Raw genomic sequence first — 26,975 nt, 5'->3', positions numbered from 1 at the left:
GGAGGCAGATAATACAAAATAGGGATGACACAGAAATAGTTCCAACGCACCAAGCATACATACACCAAGAAAATGAATATTTCATAAATGCTGTTGAGAACATTCAAACACAGTAGAAGTATTCAAGAAAAAGCAATGGACATCACCATATCCAGGGAAATAGCCCGGTCAGGAGAGTTGGTTTAGATTGAAAACATCCTGAGCTAATAGTCATTGTAGTATATGATAGACTGTTTACAAATGTCTACCTGGTCTCATTCCGTTCCACTCAACAAACCATTTCTGCCTATTTTTTGGTTCATAAACAAAAAGAAAAATGAACCGAAAGGGAACGGTGATGGACATTGTGCATTTAGGGGAAAAACGATGAGAACAGCAGAAGTCAGTCGTCTTCATAAGGGGGAGTTATATTGAAGGACATGCACAATTTCACACCTTAGTAACTTCCACGGATGGTGGGTTATGGCTATTAGGGTCTTGGATAAGGATGCAGTTCAACAGATCACCACTAGAGGTTCCAGAGGTCATTAAAGTCACAGACGTACTAATTTTCATGGAGGATATTGTATTTCTAATATATTATAGCAGCCTATTTATGTAGAAAAAACATATTTTTGTCCCTCCCCAAAATTACAAACTGACAGTAGTCTCTTATTGAGAATGTATTGTTCACCGCGCAGCGGTCTAAGGCACTGCTTCTAAGTGCAAGAGGTGTCACTACAGTCCTGGTTTGAATCCAGGTTGTATCAGATCTGGATGTGATTGGGAGTCCCATAGGGCGTTGCACAATTGGCCCAGCGTCGTCCAGGTTTGGCTGGGGTAGGCCGTCATTGTAAATAAGAATTTGTTCTTAACTGACTTGCCTAGTTAAATAAAGGTAAAAAAAGATTGTGGAATCATGGTTTATCATCTAATTTAGTAGCCTTAATATAATGAGCTATACCATAAGGCTACAATCATAACAAAGAAAGAACTAAGCTTGTAAAATGATAAATGTTAGTACATGTAAGATACCTTCATTAAACTTCTAAACAGACATTACCACCCAGACCCTTCAAACCTTTATTTTCAAATGCTGTGAAGAGACAACTATACACATCTAAACAATGGTTTATTTTTTTATTCCTTTTGAGACAAAAACATACAAATTATACTGTGTGTCAATCGCAACGTATCTGCTTTTAAAGTGCTCATATTGGACTGAGGGATCTTTTATAACAACAGCAGACCATTATAAACAGATTCAAAATAATATCAACATTAAAATCTCACCTTCAAGCTGGAATCCTTATTGGTTAAACTGCCACGTTAGATTGCGATATTACAACAACAAAGAAGTTACTGTAAACAACAAACACTGTTTTCCCCCCCACGGACATCTCTGCCCTGCTTCATGAACAAAACAATAACAACGGCCGTTGGGCAGACAGTTGCGCAGTTTCCCTTACTGCGGATTCCATCTTTTGAGCTTCAGCCAAACTTAGACAGATCTCTCTACCTATCACATATTGGTGAGGTTAATRAGATATGTTTTCACTCAACCTTTAAATGGAAACATTAGCCACATCATGACAAAACAAACAGAGGTTAAATAAGGAAATAAATAAATACATGATTACAGTAAATAAACAATGGCTGCAACATAATTCAGAATTCATAGAAGACCACCACATTCCCAGTAAACACATACTGTAACTACCACATAATGTCATCTCAAGACTCCAAGTTGTGAGCCTCAATGTGCCACTACAACTTTGTAACAACACATTTTTACATTTTAGTAATTTAGCAGACACTCTTATCCAGAGCAACTTACAGAAGCAATTAGGGTTAAGTGCCTTGCTCAAGATCACAACAACTTATCRTTCAACTAGGCTTCGGTTACCTTCGGTAACTTGCTCAACAGTCTTATAGGCTACCTACCTGCCGCTAGCCTACCTGACATGTTGTCATTCTGACTTTTACAGCTGAGGAGGCACCACACAGATGTACAATTGTCTGCTGCCACAAAGGCATCGAAAGCAATGTCAAGTCACTGTAAAGAAGGAGAAAGACACACTGTACAGTCCTACTGTACCAGTGACACAATGCCATTCAATGCCTGGCCAAATGGCTGCTTTTTGTGGGGAATGAGTTGCCAGAAGTCATTGTATTATGACACAAATAATGCGTTTTGGATATGTTTTTTTTCTACTGTGGGTGCCCGTAAGGGAATCTCAATATTTGGTACTGAGTAAAGAACACGGTTTGCCTTACTTATTAACCACCTCCTGTACAGACGCATCACTGAAGAGGACTGAGACTAGAAGGCTGTGTTTACACAGATAGCCACATTCTGATCTTTTTTTACACTCCTTGGTCTTTTGACCAATCACATCAGATCTTTTCACATCAAATCTTTTTCAGAGCTGATCTGATTAATGAATTGAGCTGCCTGTGTAAATGCAGCCAAAAACCAGTATACTGAAACAACTGATTTGAGTTGAGTCAAGACAGCATATCAGTGAACAGACTTGTCTCTCGGTGATTGTAAAGTAAGGGAGAGAAAGTGAGAGACAGGGAAGCCTCCACATGACAAGGAGCTGAACTTATAGGCTAGTAGCTACTGTCTGGGAAGGTTTCCACCACCAACTGGAAGTCTACACAGATATAAGCCTCTGATCATAATTGKCCCAGCCCGCTGGCCGAGCCCCCTCACCTATGCTCTCCATTCTCTCTACTACCACTGTCACAGGTCACACACGCATGCCACTCAAAGCCAGTCTTGTGTGGTCAATGTCTTTTGAAAATGTTACATAAAAAACGAGGCTGCCATTTATGAAGTGATTGGCTTGACAACCACTGTCTGACTGATATAATGTCTTTGTCATGAATGTGTCTTACTGGGCACAGGACTGACACATGATCACAAGGTATGTCTAGAGTTTAACCAGGAGCTAGGGGTCAACCATTAGCTAGAGGTTAACCAGGAGCTAGGGGTCAATCAGAAGCTAGAGGTTAACCAGGAGCTAGGGGTCAACCATTAGCTAGAGGTTAACCAGGAGCTAGGGATCAACCATTAGCTAGAGGTTAACCAGGAGCTAGGGGTCAATCAGAGCAGGGTCAACCAGGAGCTAGTGGTCAACCAGGAGCTAGGGGTCAACCAGGAGCTAGGGGTCAACCAGGAGCTAGGGATTAACCAGGAGCTAGTGGTCAACCAGGAGCTAGGGGTCAACCAGGAGCAAGGGGTCAACCAGGAGCTCGGGGTTAACCAGGAGCTAGGGGTCAACAAGGAGTTAGGGGTCAACCAGGAGCTCATGTAACTGACCGGGTTCAAACCCACGTTTCCTGTGCGCCACAATATGGTCATAGCCCACTGAGCTAAAGCCTAAGCATTACTCATCAAGCAAACTTGGTTCACCGAAACCAGTGCGTAACACTTAGGATAACTCAGGATGCTGTCAGATGCAAAGATAACTGTATATATAAGTAACAGGGACAGCCAAAATAAACTGTAAGAAATTCTATTAATTTAAGGGAATGAGAGAAATCCTAACATTTCATATTTCAAAATTCCACAATGATACTGTAGTTCTGACATTACCTGCATTATTTTGACATAATTATTACAAACATGATCAGATCAGCGAGAGATTGCAAAAGGTTACAAAACCTTGGAGGCTTCAACACAACACCACAAGAGGGGATGAGAATGTTTTTGGACAGGGGTTACAGTACGAGCATAGTCCTCATTCTGATTCTCGGCAGGCTGAGTGTCTTTAAAAACACCTAAGTCCATTAGTCTATGGTTTCTCGTAGTATTGTTTCCATCTCATTTGTTCTCCTCTCTCGTGGCCCTAATCTTCATCTCTGCGAATTTGAGGGAGTACTGCCAACCCGTCCAGGAGGACCACTCGATGCCGTCGGCGTAGGAGGTATGCTGCCCACGCAGGTACTGTCCGTTCAGGTTGGACGTGTGGCAGTTGCGGTACCACCAGGCGCCGTGGTAGAAGGAGGCACAGTTGTTCTCTGAGTGATCGTTATCTTGGTCCTTGGTGGTGAATTTCATCCCGTTGTGTTTGAGCATTGAGTCACCTTACAAAGACAGACAGACAGACAGACAGACAGACAGACAGACAGACAGACAGACAGACAGACAGACAGACAGACAGACAGACAAAACAACAGACAAACGCAGACCGACAACAGACGACAGACAGGACCAGACAGACAGACAGACAGACAGACAGACAGAGCAGACAGACAGACAGACAGACAGACAGACAGACAGAGACAGACAGACCAGACAGGACCAGACAACAGACAGACAGACAGACAGACAGACAGACAGACAGACCAGACAGACAGGACAACGACAGGACAGACAGACAGCAACAGACAGACAGAACAGACAGACAGACAGACAGACAGACAGACAGACAGGACAGACAGACAGACAGACAGACAGACAGACAGGACAGACAGACAGACAGGACAGACAGACAGACAGACAGACAGACAGACAGACAGACAGACAGGGACAGGACAGACAGACAGGACAGACAGACAGACAGACAGACAGACAGACAGACAGACAGACACAGACAGACAGAGACAGAACAGACAGACAGAACAGGACAGACAGACAGACAGGACAGACAGAGACAGACAGGACAGACAGACAGACAGGACAGACAGACAGACAGACAGACAGACAGACAGACGACAGACAGACAGACAGAACAAAAAGAGGGGTGGGTGCAGCAGCAGGGAGTACAAGAGACAGAGACAGAAGAGGAGGTGGGTAATGAGATAGGTACAGTGTTAGCTCTCACCTCCTTCACATCCAGCATGTTAGCACTTTGAACATTTTGTTCAGGATCAATAATGACAGGGGTGTTGGTACTGTACTGTATGTATATGTGTGAGAGGTTTAACAACAAGACCATTACAGCTGGGTGAAATATAATAGTAAACTGCTAATTGAAAATAAATGAACACATAGGGACAGGGAAGTCAGTTACTTCCCTTTAGACAGTTCTGTGTGTGTGTGTGTGTGTGTGTGTGTGTGTGTGTGTGTGTGTGTGTGTGTGTGTGTGTGTGTGTGTGTGTGTGTGTGTGTGTGTGTGGTGTGTGTGTGTGTGTGTGTGTGTGTGTGTTGTGTGTGTGTGTGTTGTGTGTGTGTGAGAGAGAGAGAGAGAGATATGTGTGGGTTGAGTGTGTGTGTGAGCGTGCATGCATGCGTGTGTGCGGAGAGAAAGAGAGAGATAGTGTGGGTGTGAATTGTGTGTGTGTGTGTATGTGTGCGTGTGCGTGTACGTGTGTGTGTGTGAGCAGATCAGAGGGAGGCATGTAGAGAGGCTGTAGGCTTTATGTGCTGCTGCAGTGGTGGCCTTATTAAACCCTATGGTGTACTGTATGTCTCAGGGATGTAACGTAGCAGCCAGTGGCATGTTAATCTAATCCCCTCTCAGTGCAGCACCAAGCTACTCTGCAGGTGCTGATTCTGCTGTGACTGGACAGCTGCTTCTTTCCCACATAGCACCGTGGTTTCTTGTACTAATATCCTCTCAGATGCTTATTTTGCTTCCATACAGTATGTTATGTCTTCATTGTCTTGTAATCTTGGGCTGATGGTAACGAGGAAAATCTCTCCCCATCTATCCCACTATGCAGAGCACAGATCATGTTGTATATTTCAATTTTCCACCAGGAGCCTCAGTATAGACTTATTTAACTCTTGTTCAACCAGGTTGAACAAGAGTTCAACACGCACACAGACGCGCACACAAGTTACACTGTAGTATGTGAAGTCAGATTGTGAATTTAGCCAGGACACCGTGGTTAACTCCCTTACTCCTACGACAATGCCATCGGATTCTTACAGACCGCATCATTTGTTATGTTCTTGAAGACTGTGAAGAGACATACACTCACACACACAAACCTCGTGGGGACCTAAAATGTATTTCTATTCAAAATCCTATTTTCCCTAACCCTTAACCCTAATCCTAACTCTAACGCCTAACCCTAACCCTAATTCTAACACTAACCCTAACCCCTCCTCATTGGGATTTGGGAAATGTCCCCATGAGGGAGAATTTCCCTTGTTTTACTATTCTGTGGGGACAATTGGGGATTTTACGTCCCCATGAGGATAGAAGAACAAGACCACACACACACACGAAAAACACACACACGCACACACACGCGCACACAAGTTACACACACGCGCACACACACACTCTAACACACACACTACACATTCCCACACATTATTCTTAGTATTATTAATTTTATTTATTTTCTCTTTCTTCTTCTTATAATTTTTTAAATAGTAGTATTTTCCTTTAGTCATACTGTTCTTAGTTTAAATGTGGGTTGCTGTTCCTGTCCATTACTGTTCTGTATTTTGTCATGCTATATGTTGTGTGTGGATCCCAGGAAGGATAGCTGCTACTGCTTCAACAGCTAATGAGGATCTGAATAAAAATCATGAAGATGAAAGAGAGTGGTGATGAGAATAGTAAAATCATGAAGCTGAAACAGAGTGGTGATGAGATTAGTAAAATCATGAAGATGAAAGAGAGTGGTGATGATAATGTAAAATCATGAAGATGAAAGAGAGTGGTGATGATAATAGTAAAATCATGAAATGAAAAGGAGTGGTGATGATAATAGTAAAATCATGAAGATGAAAGAGAGTGTGTAATGAGAATAGTAAATCATGAAGATGAAAGGGGAGTGGTAATGAGAATAGTAAAATCATGAAGATGAAAGAGAGTGGTGATGAGAATAGTAAATCATGAAGATGAAAGGGAGTGGTAATGAGATAGTAAATCATGAAGATGAAAGAGAGTGGTGATGAGAATAGTAAAATCATGAAGATGAAAAGGAGTGGTGATGATAATAGTAAAATCATGAAGATGAAAGAGAGTGGTAATGAGAATAGTAAAATATGAAGATGAAAGAGAGTGGTGATGATAATAGTAAAATCATGAAGATGAAAGGGAGTGTGGATGAGAATAGTAAAATCATGAAGATGAAAGGGAGTGGTGATGAGAATAGTAAAATCATGAAGATGAAAGAGAGTGGTGATGAAATAGTAAAATATGAAGATGAAAGGGAGTGTGATGAGAATAGTAAAATCATGAAGATGAAAGAGAGTGGTGATGATAATAGTAAAATCATGAAGATGAAAGGGAGTGGTGATGAGATAGTAATCATGAAGATGAAAGAGAGTGGTGATGATATAGTATATCATGAAGATGAAAGGGAGTGGTGATGAGAATAGTAAAATCATGAAGATGAAAGAGAGTGGTGATGATAATAGTAAAATCATGAAGATGAAGAGGGAGTGGTGATGATAATAGTAAAATCATGAAGATGGAGAGTGGTGATGATAATAGTAAATCATGAAGATGAAGAGAGTGGTATGAGATGTAATCATGAAGATGAAAGGAGTGGTGATGATAATAGTAAAATCATGAAGATGAAAGAGAGTGGTGATGATAATAGTAAATCATGAAGATGAAAGGAGTGGTGATGAGAATAGTAAAATCATGAAGATGAAAGGGAGTGGTGATGAGAATAGTAAAATCATGAAGATGAAAGAGAGTGGTAATGAGAATAGTAAAATCATGAAGATGAAAAGGTGTGTGATGATAATAGTAAAATCATGAATCTGAAAGAGAGTGGTGATGATAATAGTAAAATCATGAAGATGAAAGAGGAGTGGTAATGAGAATAGTAAAATCATGAAGATGAAAAGGAGTGGTGATGAAATAAAGTAAATCATGAAGATGAAAGGAGTGGTGATGATATAGTAAAATCATGAATCTGAAAGAGAGTGGTGATGATAATAGTAAAATCATGAAGATGAAAGAGAGTGGTGATGAAATAGTAAAATCATGAAGATGAAGAGAGTGGTGATGAGTGAATAGTAAATTCATGAAGATGAAAGAGAGTGGGTGATGAGAATAGTAAAATCATGAAGATGAAAGGGAGTGGTGATGAGAATAGTAAAATCAGAAGATGAAAGAGAGTGGTGATGATATGTAAAATCATGAGATGAAAGGGAGTGGTGATGAATAATAGTAAATCATGAAGATGAAGAGGAGTGGTAATGAGAATAGTAAATCATGAAGATGAAAAGGAGTGGTGATGATAATAGTAAAATCATGAAGATGAAAGAGAGTGGTGATGATAATAGTAAAATCATGAATCTGAAGAGAGTGGTGATGATAATAGTAAAATCATGAAGATGAAAGAGAGTGGTGATGAGAATAGTAAAATCATGAAGATGAAAGAGAGTGGTGATGAGAATAGTAAAATCATGAAGATGAAAGGGTGGTGATGAGAATAGTAAAATCATGAAGATGAAAGAGAATGGTGATGATAATAGTAAAATCATGAAGATGAAAGAGAGTGGTGATGAGAATAGTAAAATCATGAAGATGAAAGGGAGTGGTGATGGAATAGTAAAATCATGAAGATGAAGAGAGTGGTGATGAGAATAGTAAATCATGAAGATGAAAGAGAGTGGTGATGATAATAGTAAAATCATGAAGATGAAAGAGAGTGGTGATGAGAATAGTAAAATCATGAAGATGAAAGGGATGGTGATGAGAATAGTAAAATCATGCAATTGCAAAATCGCAGTGTCAGTTTATTAGGGAAAACTGTAGTCCTATGTCAGTCTGCCTCTCTTCCTATGGAAGAAGTACCCCGGAGCATTGTAGGCTTACCTACAGTACCTCTTATCAACAAGCTTGTGGATTACTGAGAAAAAGGTTGGCAACCTTTATAATTGAATTATTGTAACATAGTGGAGGATAAATATGATAACACTGTATTATGATTAACATCTTAATTCTGTAAGAAGCCTCCGAAAAAGGATGCCTACTGTACCATTATAAAAATGTAATGCAACGTAATGTAGGACACATTTGAATAAAAAATCATCAGAGACACTACAACGAGAGCAGCGAAAGTATTTAAACATGCAACAGAACTCATAATCATAATGAATACATTAAACATCAGAGAGAACTTATGCGCTTCTCCACGAGCATTGTAGCAAAAATTATTCAACACTCCTGGGTAATCGATTCCTTTTTGGCCCTCCTAATGAAAACGGTTAAACATTTCAGCTAGGTAACAAACTGTCATTAAGCGTTTTTAAGTTCTGAGAGTAAGCACTCAAGGTGTTTACCAATTCTCTCTCTCTCTCTCTACTAGGGCTGTTGCGGTCTCTCTCTCTCTCTCACTAGGGCTGTTGCGGTTCTCTCTCTCTCCGTCTCACTAGGGATGTTGCGGTCTCTCTCTTCTCTACTAGGGCAGTTGCGGTCTCTCTCTCTCAACTAGGGCTGTTGGGTCTCTCAACTAGGGCTGTTGCGGTCTCTCTCTCGCTCTCAATAGGGCTGTTGCGGTCTCTCTCTCTCTCTCTCTCTAACTAGGGTGTTGCGGCTCTCTCTCTCTCTCTCTCTCTCTCACTAGGGCTGTTGTGGTCTCTCTCTCTCTCACTAGGGCTGTTGCGGTCTCTCTCAACTAGGGCTGTTGTGGTGACGTTTACCACCACACCGGCAGTCATGAGTACCCAACTCGCTAACAACCATCAGGTCCTATATGGCCTGGTACTCAGGGCTCTATTGTCCCTCATCGGGTCTAATGGCCTGATACTCAGGGCTTATTTCCTCATCAGGTACTAATGGCCTGGTACTCAGGGCTCTAATGTCCCTCCATCAGGTACTAATGGCCTGGTAGTCAGGGCTCTATTGTCCCTCCATCAGGTCCTAATGGCCTGATACTCAGGGCTCTATTGTCCCTCCATCGGGTCCTAATGGCCTGGTACTCAGGGCTCTATTGTCCCTCTAACCACTCTGACAATCCAAATGCAATCGAAAATGACATCAAACACTTATCATATTCTAAACAGTATCTGCTTTTAAAACTCACCTCACTGTGATAACCAATTTGAAGAAAGAGGTTCAATAGCAGGTTGAAACTGAGTGTAAATCATGGTCATTGTGGATGTCGTTTCAAGGCCTAACACAATGAAATGGACAGAGCTTTCTAAGGTGATGATTCATTCAAAACACCCATACGCATATTACAGATTATGCATATGCATAGGCTTATGAGCCCAAGCCCGGAAAAAAAACGGAATTAAAATTATGATTGTGCCGTTATACAATACATAGTCTACCGCATATTACAGATGGCAGAAAAACATAAAACAAAACTGATGATTTAAGAGGTCTTTGGTACATAATTGGTCTAGTGGCTGCCTATACTCCAAAATTAAACAAATTTGAGTGATCGCCTTTGAGTGTGGACTGTATTATGATGCATACTGGATGGACTCCAACATTTCTATCCATGAGTCTGGGAGAAAACATATAGCCCTGGGCGATGCAGTTGGTTCATTGATTGTGCGGGGCGATTTTGAATAGCCCAGTAATAGGGAATGTTTAATATTTTCATAATTAATTGAGTGACAGATTACCTTTAGCTATCCAGAATATCTCACCAGCGTACGTTTCCATTTCCTCCCCTCTCTCCTTCAGGAGAGAGGGGCTGTCAACAGTTTAGTGAAATATGCTTCGTTGTGAAAACATGTTACTATCGATGTTTCCAAACAGATTTCATTTGGTTTCCCAAGTGAAGCACTGAGTAGCTGCAGGAACAGGGTTGGAGAGCCCATGGCACACAGAGTTTGGGCAGAATATCACCTGTCGCGCAGTGAGAGCACGCTCCTCAAACAGTGGTTGATGTGTGGAGTGATTTAAGTGTTTTAATATTTACTTCTCAGCTGTTCATATTAAGCACAGCTCGGCTATAAAACCGAAGTAGCCTACCAGGCATCTTTGAAAAACGGACCGGCTGGAAAGCCTGCGGCCTCCATTAGCTTTTTCCCCCTGTCCCTGCCCATTTGATAATGGGCCATTCTAAACTCATTTTACATATTAGTAAAGACAAGATTAAATTGAGAATAGTATGATGGGTGAAAATATGATCACTTGATGAGAGAACAGCTATGCAGCCTGAGGCAAGGAACAGAGCGCAAGCTTTTTCTGCTTCTTTCTCAAATCATAAAAAGGCTATAGTCGCATCTGTCATGCTCGTGAAAATGGACGGACCAAGGTGCAGCGGGATTTGAGTTCCACATCCTTTTTATTAAGTGAAACTTCTCAACAAAACAATAAACAAGCAACGAAACGTGAAAGTAGTGGTGCTACATGCACATACACAAACAATATCCTACAACCCAGGTGGGAACAATGGAGAACTTAAGTATGATCCCCAATTAGAGACAACGACAATCAGCTGCCTCTAATTTCGAACCATACAAAAAAACAAACATAGATATAGGAAAACTAGAACACCCCCCTAGTCACGCCCTGACCTACAACACCATAGAGAACCCCGAGGGCTCTCTATGGTCAGGGCGTGACAGCATCATGCAGTCCATTCTGTAAATGTTTGGATTTCTAAGACATTCTAAGGTTTGTATCATTCACAACTAGAGTTGCCAAATAACTCTAAATCTGGCATATACGGCCTGTTTCAAATGATCACTTTTACACTCAACACAACCTCTTCATATGCACACTCGCTCCGAAATGGGGAAAATATCCTTTATATTTTAAGTTCAATTATATTTTTCTTTCTATAAAATCATATGTCATGAATCGCCACAGCCCTATGTACATCTTTGTAGGACAGGAGCATTATGTTTGTTGTTATTGATAATAGTTAAATAATCTATGCAGGGGTTGAAGATGAAGTATCAAAGAATAGAAGGGCAGAGACAGTTTTGTGGGTGAACGGATAGAGTGCAAACAGTGAAATAATGTACAAGCGCTGTCTTAGTCTGAGTCAATTTTTGAACAGATACTTTGTCATTAGTTTCAACAGTCAAATCTCAACCTGTTACTCCTAAATGTTATTCAATTGAAACCAAATATGAAGAACAAATCATTTAAATGCAGGTATTGAAAGAAAACTCGGGACTGTGCAAAAGCCAACACAGTGCCGCTGCAGTATCAACCTTAATTAAATAAACGTGTTATTTTTTTAATACTAGAGAATCAATTAATCTGATGAAAAAACAGCTTTAATTGATAAGATTGGGAATCAATGTTCCCTGAATCCCAAGCAGCAGCCCTTTAAAGACTACCTCACTAATTAAACACGAGTGGAAGCAGTATTCTCCTCCTGATTTATGATAATCCGAATGTTTGTTTATGTCGGGCCGTAATAACCTAACGACCTGCTTTATTGGCCGTGGCCACGGAGGCATCCTACAACTTCATTATTCCTGCCCTTTCCAGCAGCTCCAGAAGGTCAACAGTCTGTCTGGTTGGGCCCAACCATGAGTGAGGGGCTGAGGAGGGGAACCTGGGACTAACTGAGTAGAGGGATCCAATTAACATCCAAAAGAGCCCCCTGCGACAAAGCTGAATCGAGGAGAATCACACACACAAACACACACACTGCCTGGATGCTGCTACTCATGATCTACAGCTGAAAATATCTCTCGTATTGGTTGACAGATGCATGAATCCGATTTTCCAGATATTTGGATGTTTCAAAACTGTATATCTTCCCAGAGAGGGGTGAATTGACCAATAGGAAAATCAGTAGGACCAATATGAAAATCAGTAGTACCAATATGAAGATCAGTAGGACCAATAGGAAAATCAGTAGGACCAATATGAAGATCAGTAGGACCAATAGGAAGATCAGTAGGACCAATATGAAGAGCAGTAGGAAGATCAGTAGGACCAATAGGAAGATCAGTAGTACCAATATGAAGATCAGTAGGATCAATATGAAGATCAGTATGACCAATAAGAAGATCAGTAGGACCAATATGATGCTCAGTAGGACCAATAGGAAGATCAGTAGGACCAATATGAAAATCAGTAGGACCAATATGAAGATCAGTAGGACCAATATTGAGATAGTAGGACAATAGGCAAGATCGAGTAGACCAATATGAAGATCAGTAGGACCAATATGAAGATCAGTAGACCATATGAAGATCAGTAGGACAATATGAAGATCAGTAGGACCAATATGAAGATCAGTAGAAAATCAGTAGGACCAATATGAAGATCAGTAGGAGATCAGTAGGACCAATATGAAGATCAGTAGACAATATGAAGTTCAGTAGGACCAATATGAAGATCAGTAGAGATGATCAGTAGGACCAATTGAATATCAGTAGGACCAAATATGAAGATCAGTAGGAACATCAGTAGGACCAATATGAAGATCAGTAGGACCAATATGAAGATCAGTAGGACCATATTGAAGATCAGTAGGACCAATATGAAGATCAGTAGGACCAATATGAAGATCAGTAGGACCAATATGAATATCGATATGACCAATATGAATCAATAGGAAGATCAGTAGGATCAATATGAAGATCAGTAGGACAAATATGAAGATCAGTAGGACCAATATGAATATATAGGACTATGAAAGGATCAATAGGAAGATCAGTAGGATCAATATGAAGATCGATAGGACAATATGAAGATCAGTAGGACCAATATGAAGATCAGTATGACCAATAGGAATTCAGTAGGACAATATGAAGTTCAGTAGGACCAATATGAAGATCAGTATGACCAATATGAGATCAGTAGGACCAATATGAAGATCAGTAGACAATAGGATTACCAGTAGGATCAATATAAAGATCAGTAGAACCAGTATGAAGATCAATAGGACAATAGGAAGTTCAAGAGGACCAATAGGAAGATCAGTAGGACCAATATGAAGATCAGTAGGACCAATATGAAGATCAGTAGGAAGACAGTAGGACCAATAGGATGACCAGTAGGACAATAGGAAATTCAATAGACCATATGAAGATCGTAGGACAAATGAAGATCAGTAGGACCAATATGAAGATCAGTAGGACCATATGAAGATAGTAGGACAATATGAATATCAGTAGACCAATATGAAGATCATAGGACCAATATGATATCAGTAGGACAATATGAAGATCAATAGGAAGATCAGTAGGACCAATATGAAGATCAGTAGGACCAATATGAAGATCAGTAGGACCAATATGAATATCAGTATGACCAATATGAAGATCAGTAGGACCAATATGAAGATCAGTAGGACCAATATGAATAGTAGTAGGCCAATATGAAGATCAATAGGAAGACAGTAGGACCAATATGAAGATCAGTAGGACCAATATGAAGATCAGTAGGACCAATATGAAGATCAGTAGGACCAATATGAATATCAGGTAGGACCAATATGAAGATCAATAGGAAGATCAGTAGGTACAATATGAAGATCAGTAGGACCAATATGAAGATCAGTAGGACAATAGGATTACCAGTAGGATCAATATAAAGATCAGTAACCAATATGAAGATCAGTAGGACCAATATGAAGATCAGTATGACCAATAGGAAGATCAGTAGGACCAATATGAAGCTCAGTAGGACCAATATGAAGATCAGTATGACCAATATGAAGATCAGTAGGACCAATATGAAGATCAGTAGGACCAATATGAGATCAGTAGGACCAATAGGATTACCAGTAGGATCTATAAAGATCAGTAGAACCAGTATGAAGATCAATAGGACAATAGGAAGTCAAGAGGACCAATAGGAAATCAGTAGGACCAATATGAAGATCAGTAGGACCAATATGAAGATCAGTAGGAAGATCAGTAGGACCAATAGGATGACCAGTAGGACCAATAGGAAATCAATAGACCAATATGAAGATCAGTCGGACCAATAGGAGAGATCAGTAGGATCAATATGAAAATCAGTAGGACCAATAGGAAGATCATAGGACCAATAGGCAGATCAGTAGGACCAATATGAAGATCAGTAGGAAGATCAGTAGGACCAATAGGATGACCATAGGACCAATAGGAAGTTCAATAGACCAATATGAAGATCAGTAGGACGCAGTATGAAGATCAGTCGGACCAATATGAACATCAGTAGTACCAATATGAAGATCAGTAGGACCAATAGGAAGTTCAATAGACCAATATGAACATCAGTAGTACCAATATGAAGATCAGTAGGACCAATAGAAAGATCAGTAGAACCAATATAAATTAAAAGTTTTAAAGAAGTTTAAACAAACTAGAATTTATAGGATTTATAGGGGATTTATAAAGTCTACTAAACCGACAGGTATGAGCCATAATAAATGGCTACAGTACAGTAGGGTATTGCAGTACCTGCAGTGCCTGAGTAGTCAGCAATAGTCAGCGGGTAGCCATCCTCATTCGGGTCAACAGAGAACAGTCCCACTCCAAAGGCTCCGTACTGGGCGAAAGCTGTGCTGTTCTCAAAGTCCTCCAGGTCAATTCGCAGCTCGTAGTTGGCTTGGATGGTCAAGGCATGCATCCTCTTCAAACCTGAGACGAAACAGAGGAGAGGCCCGTCATGATCTGACATGAACAGCTGTGATTAAAGATGGAGAAATAGGAATGGCACAATGGAGCACTTTCCATCACTGAACGATAACAGTATCTAAGGCACAGTAACTAACTTTTCAGGTCTTTCGGACCCAGTGGGGTGCACCTCTCTCTCTGCAAGTATATGGGTGCTTGGTAAGGAACTACTGTGCTCTCCCTCATATTAATTCTCTTTGTAGGCCGTAGACTGGTCTATGTGCTGTACCTCCAGGACAGAAAAAGAATAGGCCAGGAGATTTTGCCGGTGCTAAGCCAATCATGCTGCGTCTCTACAGCTGTTGTCGACAGTTGTGGAACACCTCGTATGGTTCCTACAAGTGAACCCCCACTGGGCACAGACGTCAATTCAACATCTATTTCAAGTTGGTTCAACGTCATTTCATTGAAATGACGTGGAAACAGCGTTGATTCAACCAGTGTGTGCCCAGTGGGCCTCCATTGCAGGTGGCCACATTAGTTTTCACTAACTGCTTCTTGCTGTCTGAAATGCATTGTAGATGCTATAGGACAATTAAACAGATAGCCAGTGAGTATAAAATTAAGGAAAAAGTCACAATGAACATTATTACCCATAATGCTCTGTATGCACATTGTATGTGCTGTGCTATGGTGCGGTGGTCTCAAATACCAGAAAGAGTTAATGTTCTCATATAGAAATCTTGGAATGCATCGCTAGCACGCTGATTGACCAATTCACTACATGGCTGCTGGAGGAGCGTCTAAATCAATTTTAGATTAAGTTTAACTCCAAATGGTTCAGCACTCGAGAATGACCTTAACATTACAGTGGAAAGCCACACCAAGTAGCCTAATCTCTCTCCCCCCTAATCCGTCCTCTGCCCAGTGCAGACACATTGTTCAAACAGCAGAATCCATTGGATAGGCTTCTCCCAGCAGCAGAGCACATCGCTAGAGTTCATCATCAGGCATAAACAGTGTTGTTTAATGGGTTCATTCCACAGCAAATACATAGATGGGCTATTTACACTGGAAGGTTATCATTAGTATCCACAATTGCACCCACAGGTGCAACRGTGTGCCCACTCGTGCACCGGTGTCGATAGAATATAAAGGGGTTTCCCTCACACGGGGCACCATTCCTTTTTGTAAGGGTGTGTTAGGATCATATAAGAAATTCAACAATTATTATTTATGAGATACTATTACTATTACTATACTATTAGACATCCACAGATCAGCTGGAACTCTGTGTGCACTTAGGTGTGTTCGCAAAACAAGCTATAAGATGGCATCATGGCATCATCCCTAATATAAAATCATATGTACTAGTTTTGCCCCTGAAGAAATAAGGACTACATAATTTGAGATTAAAGACACCCACAGATAACTCAGTAACTACAGTAAATAAACCACCACAGCCTTCAGTGTCTCAGGGTAAACTTGTGTGGTTGTCAGTGTTGTCGACACAAACCCCCTTTGATAACCATGCCTTTTCGGGCATTGATTTGACAGTGTCTCCTGACCCCTCCTGTCTCAGMCTCCAGTATTTATGCTGCAGTAGTTTATGTGTCGGGAGGCTAGGGTCAGTTTGTTATATCTGGAGTACTTCTCCTGTCTTATCCGGTGTCCTGTGTGAATTTAAGTATGCTCTCTCTAATTTTCTCTCTATTTCTTTCTTTCTCTCTCTCTCGGGAGGACCTGAGCCCTAGGACCATGCCTCAGGACTACCTGGCATGATGACTCCTTGCTGTCCCCAGTCCACCTGGCCGTACTGCTGCTCCAGTTTCAACTGTTCTGCTTGCGGCTATGGAACACTGACCTGTTCCCCGGACGTGCTACCTGTCCCAGACCTGCTGTTTTCAACTCTCTAGAGACTGCAGGAGCGGTAGAGATACTCTTAATGATCGGCTATGAAAAGCCAACTGACATTTACTCCTGAGGTGCTGACTTGCTGCACCCTCGACAACTACTGTGATTATTATTATTTGACCATGCTGGTCATTTATGAACATTTGAACATCTTGGCCATGTTCTGTTATAATCTCCACCCGGCACAGCCAGAAGAGGACTGGCCACCCCTCATAGCCTGGTTCCTCTCTAGGTTTCTTCCTAGGTTTTGGCCTTTCTAGGGAGTTTTTCCTAGCCACCGTGCTTCTACACCTGCATTGCTTGCTGTTTGGGGTTTTAGGCTGGGTTTCTGTACAGCACTTTGAGATATCAGATGATGTAAGAAGGGCTATATAAATACATTTGATTTGATTGATCGCTGCTACTGCCTGCTAATCCCTCTGCAAGGAGCGGTCTACAGAGATTGTCTGACATTCTCCCCAGCCTGCAGATCACAGGAAACAGAGGGCAGGAGAATAACACTGAAGGCAAACAGCTTCATATTCTGGACTACGTTGTCTTAATATCGGGCAGCTACACTGTGTTTTGTGTGCCCTTCAACTTGTTCTGTATTCACTGTTTATTTCATCAGACACACACAAGGTTGGAATACTTATTGAATGACCAGCTAAGGGCTAACTTAAGGGGGTGTTGTGGACTTGTGAAACTGTGGAGCTCAAGGATATCTTAGACGATGTGCATGATGCACAAATGCACTGAGTGACGTGGCACTGTCTGCATGCGTCTCCATAACAGTTCACCACCATCTAGACTAGAACAACCTGTACCATTCAGATAGATCGGATAGTTATTTCATAATTTGGGAAAAAGTTTGAGACATTAATTGGTACACGCAGAGCCTCAGGCCATAGAGACTTCCAGTATGTCGAAACAGATAGATATGTACACTGAAAAAGCACAAATAAAAAAATGCATTTACTTGCCAGTTTGCATGTTCTCTTTTGAATTATTGATGAGATGAACAACTCTCCATGCTGTTTTACAATTTGAACCTCTTTTTGTCTGACCTTCACTCATTCATCCCAGTTGAGCCGTCTGGTACATACTGGTAGGTCTGTCCTTATCAACGCAAAATGGTAAATCTATCAATTCTCATGCCTGTAAATGTGAGTTTTTCAGTGTTGTCTTAACCCTACATCCCTGTGCTCACAGTATGTATATTTTTACCCCAGCTCCTTTTGGCTTTTAGACTGACAGTTTACATATCTCAAGCCAAATCATTTAACATTTTCCAGCATCAAAGCTTTGGAAATTTCTTTGGAAATTAAGCACACTACTTATATTTAAACTGCACTTTCCTGTGAATTTCCATAATTGTGCTTAGGTTTTAATTAGACCCCTTGAGAATCTCTCATCCAATAAAATAGCGCTCATTGCAGTGGAGACGTTTAACAGCATATTCATTATCTCAAATTAAATCTTAATAATCAGGTGTTGAAGTGATACTCCAGAACCTTTGTATAATTCCAACCAATAGTTTTGAAAGTGGTGCTGCAGTGCCAAAACGGATCCCTGTTTTTGGTGTACTACATTATCGAAGTGTGTACTATGTCGTCCATTTCGTATGATGTTACGTCCTGGATTATATTATTACACTTTATGTTACGAATCCGATTCGTACAATATGTACGAATTTGTTGCGCATAAGAACCCGAACTGCATCTTTAATCAGTAATTGGTAATGCCTTAAATAGTTTTTGCTAATGGCTTTGACACATACAGTTGAAGTCGGAAGTTTACATACACCTTGGCCAAATACATTTAAACTCAGTTTTTCACAATTCCTGACATTTAATCCTAGTAAAAATTCCCTGTTTTAGGTCAGTTAAGATCACCACTTTATTTTAAGAATGTGAAATTGCAGAATAATAGTAGAGAGAATTATTTATTTCAGCTTTTATTTCTTTCATCACATTCCCAGTGGTTCAGAAGTTTACATAAACTCAATTCGTATTTGGTAGCATTGCCTTTAAATTGTTTAATTTGGGTCAAACGTTTCGGGTGGCCTTCCACAAGCTTCCCACAATAAGTTGGGTGAATTTTGTCCAATTCCTCCTGACAGAGCTGGTGTAACTGAGTCAGGTTTGTAGGCCTCCTTGCTCGCACACGCTTTTTCAGTTCTGCCCACAAATGTTCTATAGGATTGAGGTCAGGGCTTTGTGATGGCCACTCCAATACCTTGACTTTGTTGTCCTTAAGCCATTTTGCCCCAACTTTGGAAGTATGCTTGGGGTCGTTGTCCATTTGGAAGACCAATTTGCGACCAAGCTTTAACTCCCTGACTGATGTCTTGAGATGTTGCTTCAATATATCCACATCATTTTCCTGCCTCATGATGCCATCTATTTTCTGAAGTGCACCAGTCCGTCCTGCAGCAAAGCACTCCCACAACATGATGCTGCCACCCCCGTGTTTCACGGTTGGGATGGTGTTCTTCGGCTTGCGACTCCCCCTTTTTCCTCCAAACATAACGATGGTCATTATGGCCAAACATTATGGTCTATTTTTGTTTCATCAGACCAGAGGACATTTCTCCAAAAAGTACGATCTTTGTCCCCATGTGCAGTTGCAAACCGTAGTCTGGCTTTTCACGGCGGTTTTGGAGCAGTGGCTTCTTCCTTGCTGAGCAGCCATTCAGGTTATGTCGATATAGGACTCGTTTTACTGTGGATATAGATACTTTTGTACCTGTTTCCTCCAGCATCTTCACAAGGTCCTTTGCTGTTGTTCCGGGATTGATTTGCACTTTTCGCACCAAAGTACGTTCATCTCTAGGAGACAGAATGCGTCTCCTTCCTGAGCGGTATAACGGCTGCGTGGTCCTATGGTGTTTATACTTGCGTACTATTGTTTGTACAGATGAACGTGGTACGTTCAGGCGTTTGGAAATTGCTCCCAAGGATGAACCAGACTTGTAGAGGTCTACAATTTTTTTCCTGAGGTCTTGGCTGATTTCTTTGGATTTTCCCATGATGTCAAGCAAAGAGGCACTGAGTTTGAAGGTAGGCCTTGAAATAGGTCCACAGGTACACCTCCAATTGACTCAAAGGATKTCAATTAGCCTATYAGAAGCTTCTAAAGCCATGACATAATTTTCTGGAATATCCAAGCTGTTTAAAGGCACAGACAACTTAGTGTATGTAAACTTCTGACCCACTGGAATTGTGATACAGTGAATTATAAGTGAAATAATCTGTCTGTAAACAATTGTTGGGAAAATGACTTGTTTCATGCACAAAGTAAAACTAGTTTTAATGACTCCAACCTAAGTGTATGTAAACTTCCGACTTCAACTGTAAATTAAGACTTTCATTAAAGATTATTAGTTACTCTTTGCACCCGTAAGATGCTGATGGGAATTATCACTTTAGTGACAAATACACCAAGTAAAGTTTATGAGGTAGTTGTTTACATTTCAAAGTAAGTTTAAATTGTGTTGCTTACATGTAACTATGTAGAAACTGTAAAATTGGTCTAATATTTTCAAGACTTATTTATTCAAACATGTATTTTTTGGCAAAAAAAAATATGTTTGCGTAACTATTTAAGGTGAGTAATTATTGTATGTATAGGAGATTGGCCACAGTTGATGCATTTATTAACCAGCTCTTTTTTTTATTGTGCCAGGAGGAAACATGAATCTCGCCACCTGGTTATGATCATGACTACACTACCTTTCCCTCAGGAAGCAACATTCCTGGCCACCAATTATTAAGAATACACTCTTCCATCTGTGCAGCAGCAGCAGAAGGATTTAACTTTTCAGTAGTGCTTGTTCTTGGTAACACATCTAGCTCGGGTGTTCTCCCTCCCCTGTCAGATAAAGGCATAGAGAGAGGTGAGAGGTAGAGGAGGCTGACTTCATAGAGTACATCACACAGCCTTATGCGCCGACCCTGAGAGTTGCAGGTCTAGGTTAGGGGTTCTTTGAACACCTGTCAGAAAGGGTGACATGGAGCCTCTTAGTTCTGCTCTAAATTAATCATCCCACCATGACACCTGGGGCCCTCCCTACGTCCCCCTACTTTAAATATCTGGTTTAGCCTGTGGCTTCGGCACCGTAGACAGGCACACCACTGCATCAGTATTGATTTCACTCATTTCCAGCACGTCTGCATTGAGGCTCAGGCCTCTGTGCAGAGTTGATTTGGCAAAGCCGTTCTCCGCCTTTAGCGCAGTTCTATGCAAATAAGGGTGAAGATTTAATTAGGCTTGATGCAGCTTTTGTTTTGTATTTGACATTATTCTCCATGAGAAGCGTCCTCCTGGATTCTGCGATTCTGAGGGGAACACTCCCGGGGGAGACCGTCCAATATCCAGCTAACCTCTGTCATTGTTTAACCTACAGGCTTATAAAATAGCAATTATTCAATTAAAAATAAAATGTCGTTCTCTGCGAAAGCTGAGCTAATGAAGCTTGTACAATTACGATGGGGAGAGACTCTAAGGCTGTGTCTAGACTTGACAGTTAATGCAGTTTTTGTATTCTGATCATGGAGTTCCGATTTGGAATTCTGAACACATCATGCGTCTATACTTACATTTAAATGTGTCCACCATGTCCACATTGTGTCCGGATTAATTTTCCCTGCACTATATTCAAATGCCAGTATGCATTCTGCAAACGGTGGAATAGGCTAAATATGATAACRCAACAACAACTTGATGGCAGTAGTTAACTACGGTAGCTAACAGCCAGCTATCTAGCATGCAAAGTGAAATGGACTGCTAACGGGTTAGCATAATTCTAGCCAAACAAAACATTGTTGAGTCTTGTGGGCGGAGTGCTGACCACATCTCCCACTGTATGCGCTTTCGGTAACCTGATTACGTACAGACTGAGGATAAATCTACACACAATGCGTCCCTGACCACCTCCTCACAATGCGACTTTTACGTGTCTAGACCTGTCTTTTCAATGCGATCTTCGTATTCTGATAGCAGAAGTCAAGTGTAGACACGGCCTAAGAGACAGTATAATTAATTCAAAGATGATAAGTTCTCCATCAGTATATTTACATGTCTCTAGATTAACACGATTGGATGCTCAAATCTGTTCGCTTTAACACACAGCTATAGAATCTTCTGAACAATCAGAACATCTATTAGCTATGAAATCCTGGGGTCTTATCAATATTGAGTAGAAACCATTCAAAAATAATACTTACGAACGGAATGTTCAGAAGCATATAAAAAGTGTGATTTATCAAACAATCCTACAAGCGTCATACACACACAGTTTGTTTTGCTGATGATTGCATCCAAAACATTGGCTCATCGAGGGCTGTGAGAYGGCGATCGGCATGTTGTATGAATTCACAAAAATTATTGAATTATTACTCACAATTTCAGACATTTTCAACATGTACACTGAATATACCAAACATTAGGAACAGCTTCCTAATATTGAGTTGCACCCCTCTCCCCTTTTGCCCCCAGAACGACATGGACTTTATGAGGTGTTGAAAGCGTTCCACAGGGATGCTGGCCCATGTTGACTCCAGTGCTTCCCACAGTTGGGTCAAGTTGGCTGGATGTCCTTTGGGTGGGGGACCATTGTTGATACACACGGGAAACTGTTGAGCATGAAAAACCCAGTAGCTTTGCAGTTCTTGACACAAACTTCTACTGCAGTGGGCTAAATCAGGGTCACACAGAGAGTGTCTCTTGGTAGTATTAAACAAATCTACTTTGAAACAAAAGTATACACCTCACAAACATGGTTATGGTCTTAAAAAAAGAAGACACCTGTATCATGTCAGATATACAGTTGAAATGTATTACATTTTGCGTTTACATCCCAATAATACACTTTATATACATAACAGAAGGCTGGTGGTGGGGTTATGGCATGGGCAGGCATAAACTATGGAGAATGAACACAATTGCATTTTACTGATGGCAATTTGAATGCACAGAAATACCATAATGAGGTCCTGAGGCCCATTGTGAGGCCCATTTTTTTTAATGTATCTGTGACCAACAGTATTCTGTTGTATCTGTATTCTTAGGGCCTAATGAATTTATTTAAATTAACTGATTTCCTCATATGAACTGTAACTCAGTAAAATCGTTGAAATTGTTGAATTTTGCGTTTATATTTTTGTTCGGTGTAACAAGTGACATCAATAAGGGATCATAGCTTTCACCTGGATTTACTTGGTCAGTCTATGTCATGGAAAGAGCAGGTGTTCTTCATGTTCTGTGTTTTCCCCATTCTACGCTGACAAGCTGTTCCCTTCTTCCACCACTTGGCACTGTGTATACGCATGGTCATGGCTGTGGGTACATTTACACACTCTCAAGCAAACACTCATACAGTGGTGGAAAAAGTACCCAACTGTCATACTTGAGTAAAAGTAAAGATACCTTAATAGAAAATGACTCAAGTAAAAGTAAAAGTCACACAGTAAAATTCTACTTGAGTAAAAGTTTAAAAGTAATTGGTTTAAAATATACTTAAGTATCAAAAGTAAAAGAATAAATCATTTCAAATTCCTTATATTAGGCAAACCAGATGGCACCATTTTCTTGTTTGTTATTTATTTACGGAAGGCCACGAGCACACTCCAACATTCAGACATCATTTACCAAAGAAGCATGTGTGTTAAATGAGTCCAACAGATCAGAGGCAGTAGAGATGACAAGGGATGTTCGGTTGATAAGTGCGTGAATTTGACTATTTTCCTGTCCTGCTAAGCATTCAAAATGTAACGAGTACTTTTGGGTGTCAAGGAAAATGTATGGAGTAAAAAGTACACATTTCTTAAGGAATGTAGTGAAGTAAAAGTAGTCAAAAATATAAATAGTAAAGTACAGATATCCCCCCCCAAAAAACTTTAGTACTTTAAAATATATTTACTTAAGTACTTTACACCACTGCGCTCGTATTGATAAATCTCACACTTTAAATGGAAATGATCCCACGCATGGTTTACCCACATATCTATGCTTAAGTGTGAATGAAAAATGACGCCCCTGAAAGTAGCCCCCTACTGGCTATATGATACTGTAGCATCAAGAGAAATTCAGAAATACAATCAAGCTAAATTCACTCTCAGGAGCGTCAACATCTTATCTTCCAGGGCATTAGCTTGATTTTGCCTCCTCTATCACATTTGAAGGTAAGACCCAGGTGCAGACAATGTCGAAGAAACACGGGCAGGCAAAGGTACCGGACAGGCAGGCAGGCAGAAAGGACAAAACCGGGAAAACTAGAAAATAGTCAAGGCAAGGGGAAACCCGCTGGTAGGTCTGAGAAACAAAACAAACTCGCACAGACAGACAGAAAACACAGGTATAAGTACCCAGGGGATAATGGGGAAGATGGGCAACACCTGGAGGGGGGTGAAGACAAGCACAAGGACATGTGAAACAGATCAGGGCGTGACATCCTCGGCTAGTCAGGCATCATCTCCCTCTTAGCGCTTCGCAAAGTACACAAGATTAGTCATTACACCTCTCAGATGAAAATAAAAGGAAAAATTAGTGTTGGCGAGTTCTCAACCGCATCAACAAGCTCACACAGACGGAGAGTCAAAAAAATCTACCTATGAAAGTACAAAATGCATTTAATTCAAAACAATCCAAACAATGAATATTCAAGTTGAGATACAGAGGAAACATTGTATGGTATGTGATCAAGATTAGTCAAGGGAAAATAGTTAGGGTATCTGCTTGTAGCTCTGTTCATCTCATTTCCCCGACTTGGAATTCACCTCGGTTGAACACAAGTTGGCTGCAAATTGCAGAGGCATGAATTGGATTGATAAAAAGGCTTAATGGTGTGATAGCATATACATTTTATGCAAAATGGGATGGCCAAAATAACACTGGGGGTTCGAATTTATTTCAGTCCATTTCTGGACAGTGGAACAAGCAGAGAGTTACTCGCAGAGTAAGATAAGTAGTTAGTCTAAGACAACCACAAAAGCGATTAACGAAACACATTATTAACAATGCTGAGCCAAACAATGTTTTATTGAACATTGCGGGAGAACAGTCCACACGACTTTGTGATTATGTTGGCAAACGACACAACAGGGAATAGCTGATGTCATGGTGGCTCATCTCTATGAAATTCAGTACAATTTGCGGACTTATTCCATCCAACGTAGGAGACACTGGGAGTGGGAACTTGTACATGGTGGGGAAAAAGGCCAATTGGAACCGTATTAGAGACCTTTCATCAATTCACAGGCCTTCTCTCTATGATGTTATTTGACAAGTAGTCAGAGATGAAGGAGCGCTACAGGAGAGGGATTTAGAGAGATCTATGATTAGAATAGTCTAGAGGCGAAGATCAAAACTAGTTGTGTGATCAGGAATCACACTAGTATTGTGCTGACAGATATACCATTATGAGAATGTCTCAGAACATTTACACTATCTTTTGACATGGAGCTCAATACAATTTTTTATTTTTTATTTTATTTATTTCACCTTTATTTAACCAGGTCGGCCAGTTGAGAACAAGTTCTCATTTACAACTGCGACMTGGCCAAGATAAAGCAAAGCAGTGTGACAAAAACAACAACACAGAGTTACACATAAACAAACGTACCATCAATAACACAATAGAAAAATCAATGTACAGTGTGTGCAAATGTAGAAGAGTAGGGAGGTAAGGCAATAAATAGGCCATAGAGGTGAAATAATTACAATTTAGCATTAACACTGGAGTGATAGATGTGCAGATGATGATGTGCAAGTAGTGACACTGGGGTGCAAAAGAGCAAGAGGATAAATAACAATATGGGAATGAGGTAGTTGGGTGTGCTATTTACAGATTGGCTGTGTACAGGTACAGTGATCGGTAAGCTGCTCTGACAGCTGATGCTTAAAGTTAGAGAGATATAAGACTCCAGCTTCAGTGATTTTTCAATTCGTTCCAGTCATTGGCAGCAGAGAACTGGAAGGAAAGGCGGCCAAAGGAAGTGTTGGCTTTAGGGATGACCAGTGAAACATACCTGCTGGAGCACGTGCTACGGATGGGTGTTGCTATGGTGACCAGTGAGTTGAGATAAGGCGAGGCTTTACCTAGCAAAGACTTATAGATGACCTGGAGCCAGTGGGTTTGGCGATGAATATGTAGTGAGGGACAGCCAACGAGAGCATACAGGTCACAGTGGTGGGTTGTATATGAGGCTTTGGTGACAAAACGGATGGCACTGTGATAGACTACATCCAGTTTGCTGAGTAGAAGTCAAGGATCGCTGCCCTGCCGAAGTCAAGGATCGGTAGGATAGTCCGTTTTACGAGGGTATGTTTGGCAGCATGAGTGAAGGAGGCCTTGTTGCGAAATAGGAAGCTGATTCTAGATTTAATTTTGGATTGGAGATGCTTAATGTGAGTCTGGAAGGAGAGTTTACAGACACCTAGTTTAACAGACACCTAGGTATTTGTAGGCACATACATTATGGTCAAGATAATTTAGCAATTACAACAATACATTCACTGTTGGTGACCCCTGCTCTTAGCTTCTATGCTATTGTGAGATATTATTCTAGAACAATGTGTCATGTTCTGACCTTTATTTCCTTTGTTTTGTCTTTATTTAGTATGGTCAGGGCGTGAGTTGGGGTGGGCAGTCTATGTTTGTATTTCTATGTTTTGCTATTTCTGTGTTTGGCCTGATATG

At 40.7% G+C, this 26,975-nt stretch overlaps 1 protein-coding gene across 2 annotated transcripts in view; it reads right to left on the bottom strand.

Annotated features, from left to right (window-relative positions):
- Nucleotides 1–1,105: 1,105 nt before the first annotated feature.
- fibcd1a (fibrinogen C domain containing 1a) overlaps nucleotides 1,106–26,975 on the bottom strand; it is a 128,905-nt gene continuing 103,035 nt past the window's right edge. For both annotated transcript variants that reach the window (XM_070446919.1, XM_024001087.2), the window contains 2 exons: nucleotides 15,227–15,406; nucleotides 1,106–4,074 (listed from right to left, as the gene is read on the bottom strand). In XM_070446919.1, coding sequence (XP_070303020.1) covers nucleotides 3,812–4,074; nucleotides 15,227–15,406 — 443 coding nt within the window. In that variant the 3' untranslated portion in view covers nucleotides 1,106–3,811. The remainder of the gene's footprint in view (nucleotides 4,075–15,226; nucleotides 15,407–26,975) is intronic.

The sequence above is a fragment of the Salvelinus sp. IW2-2015 genome, linkage group LG15, assembly GCF_002910315.2.
Source record: "Salvelinus sp. IW2-2015 linkage group LG15, ASM291031v2, whole genome shotgun sequence".
Lineage (NCBI taxonomy): Eukaryota > Metazoa > Chordata > Actinopteri > Salmoniformes > Salmonidae > Salvelinus > Salvelinus sp. IW2-2015.
The sequence above is the reverse complement of the archived record's forward strand: the minus strand, read 5'-3'. Positions and strand labels throughout refer to the sequence as shown.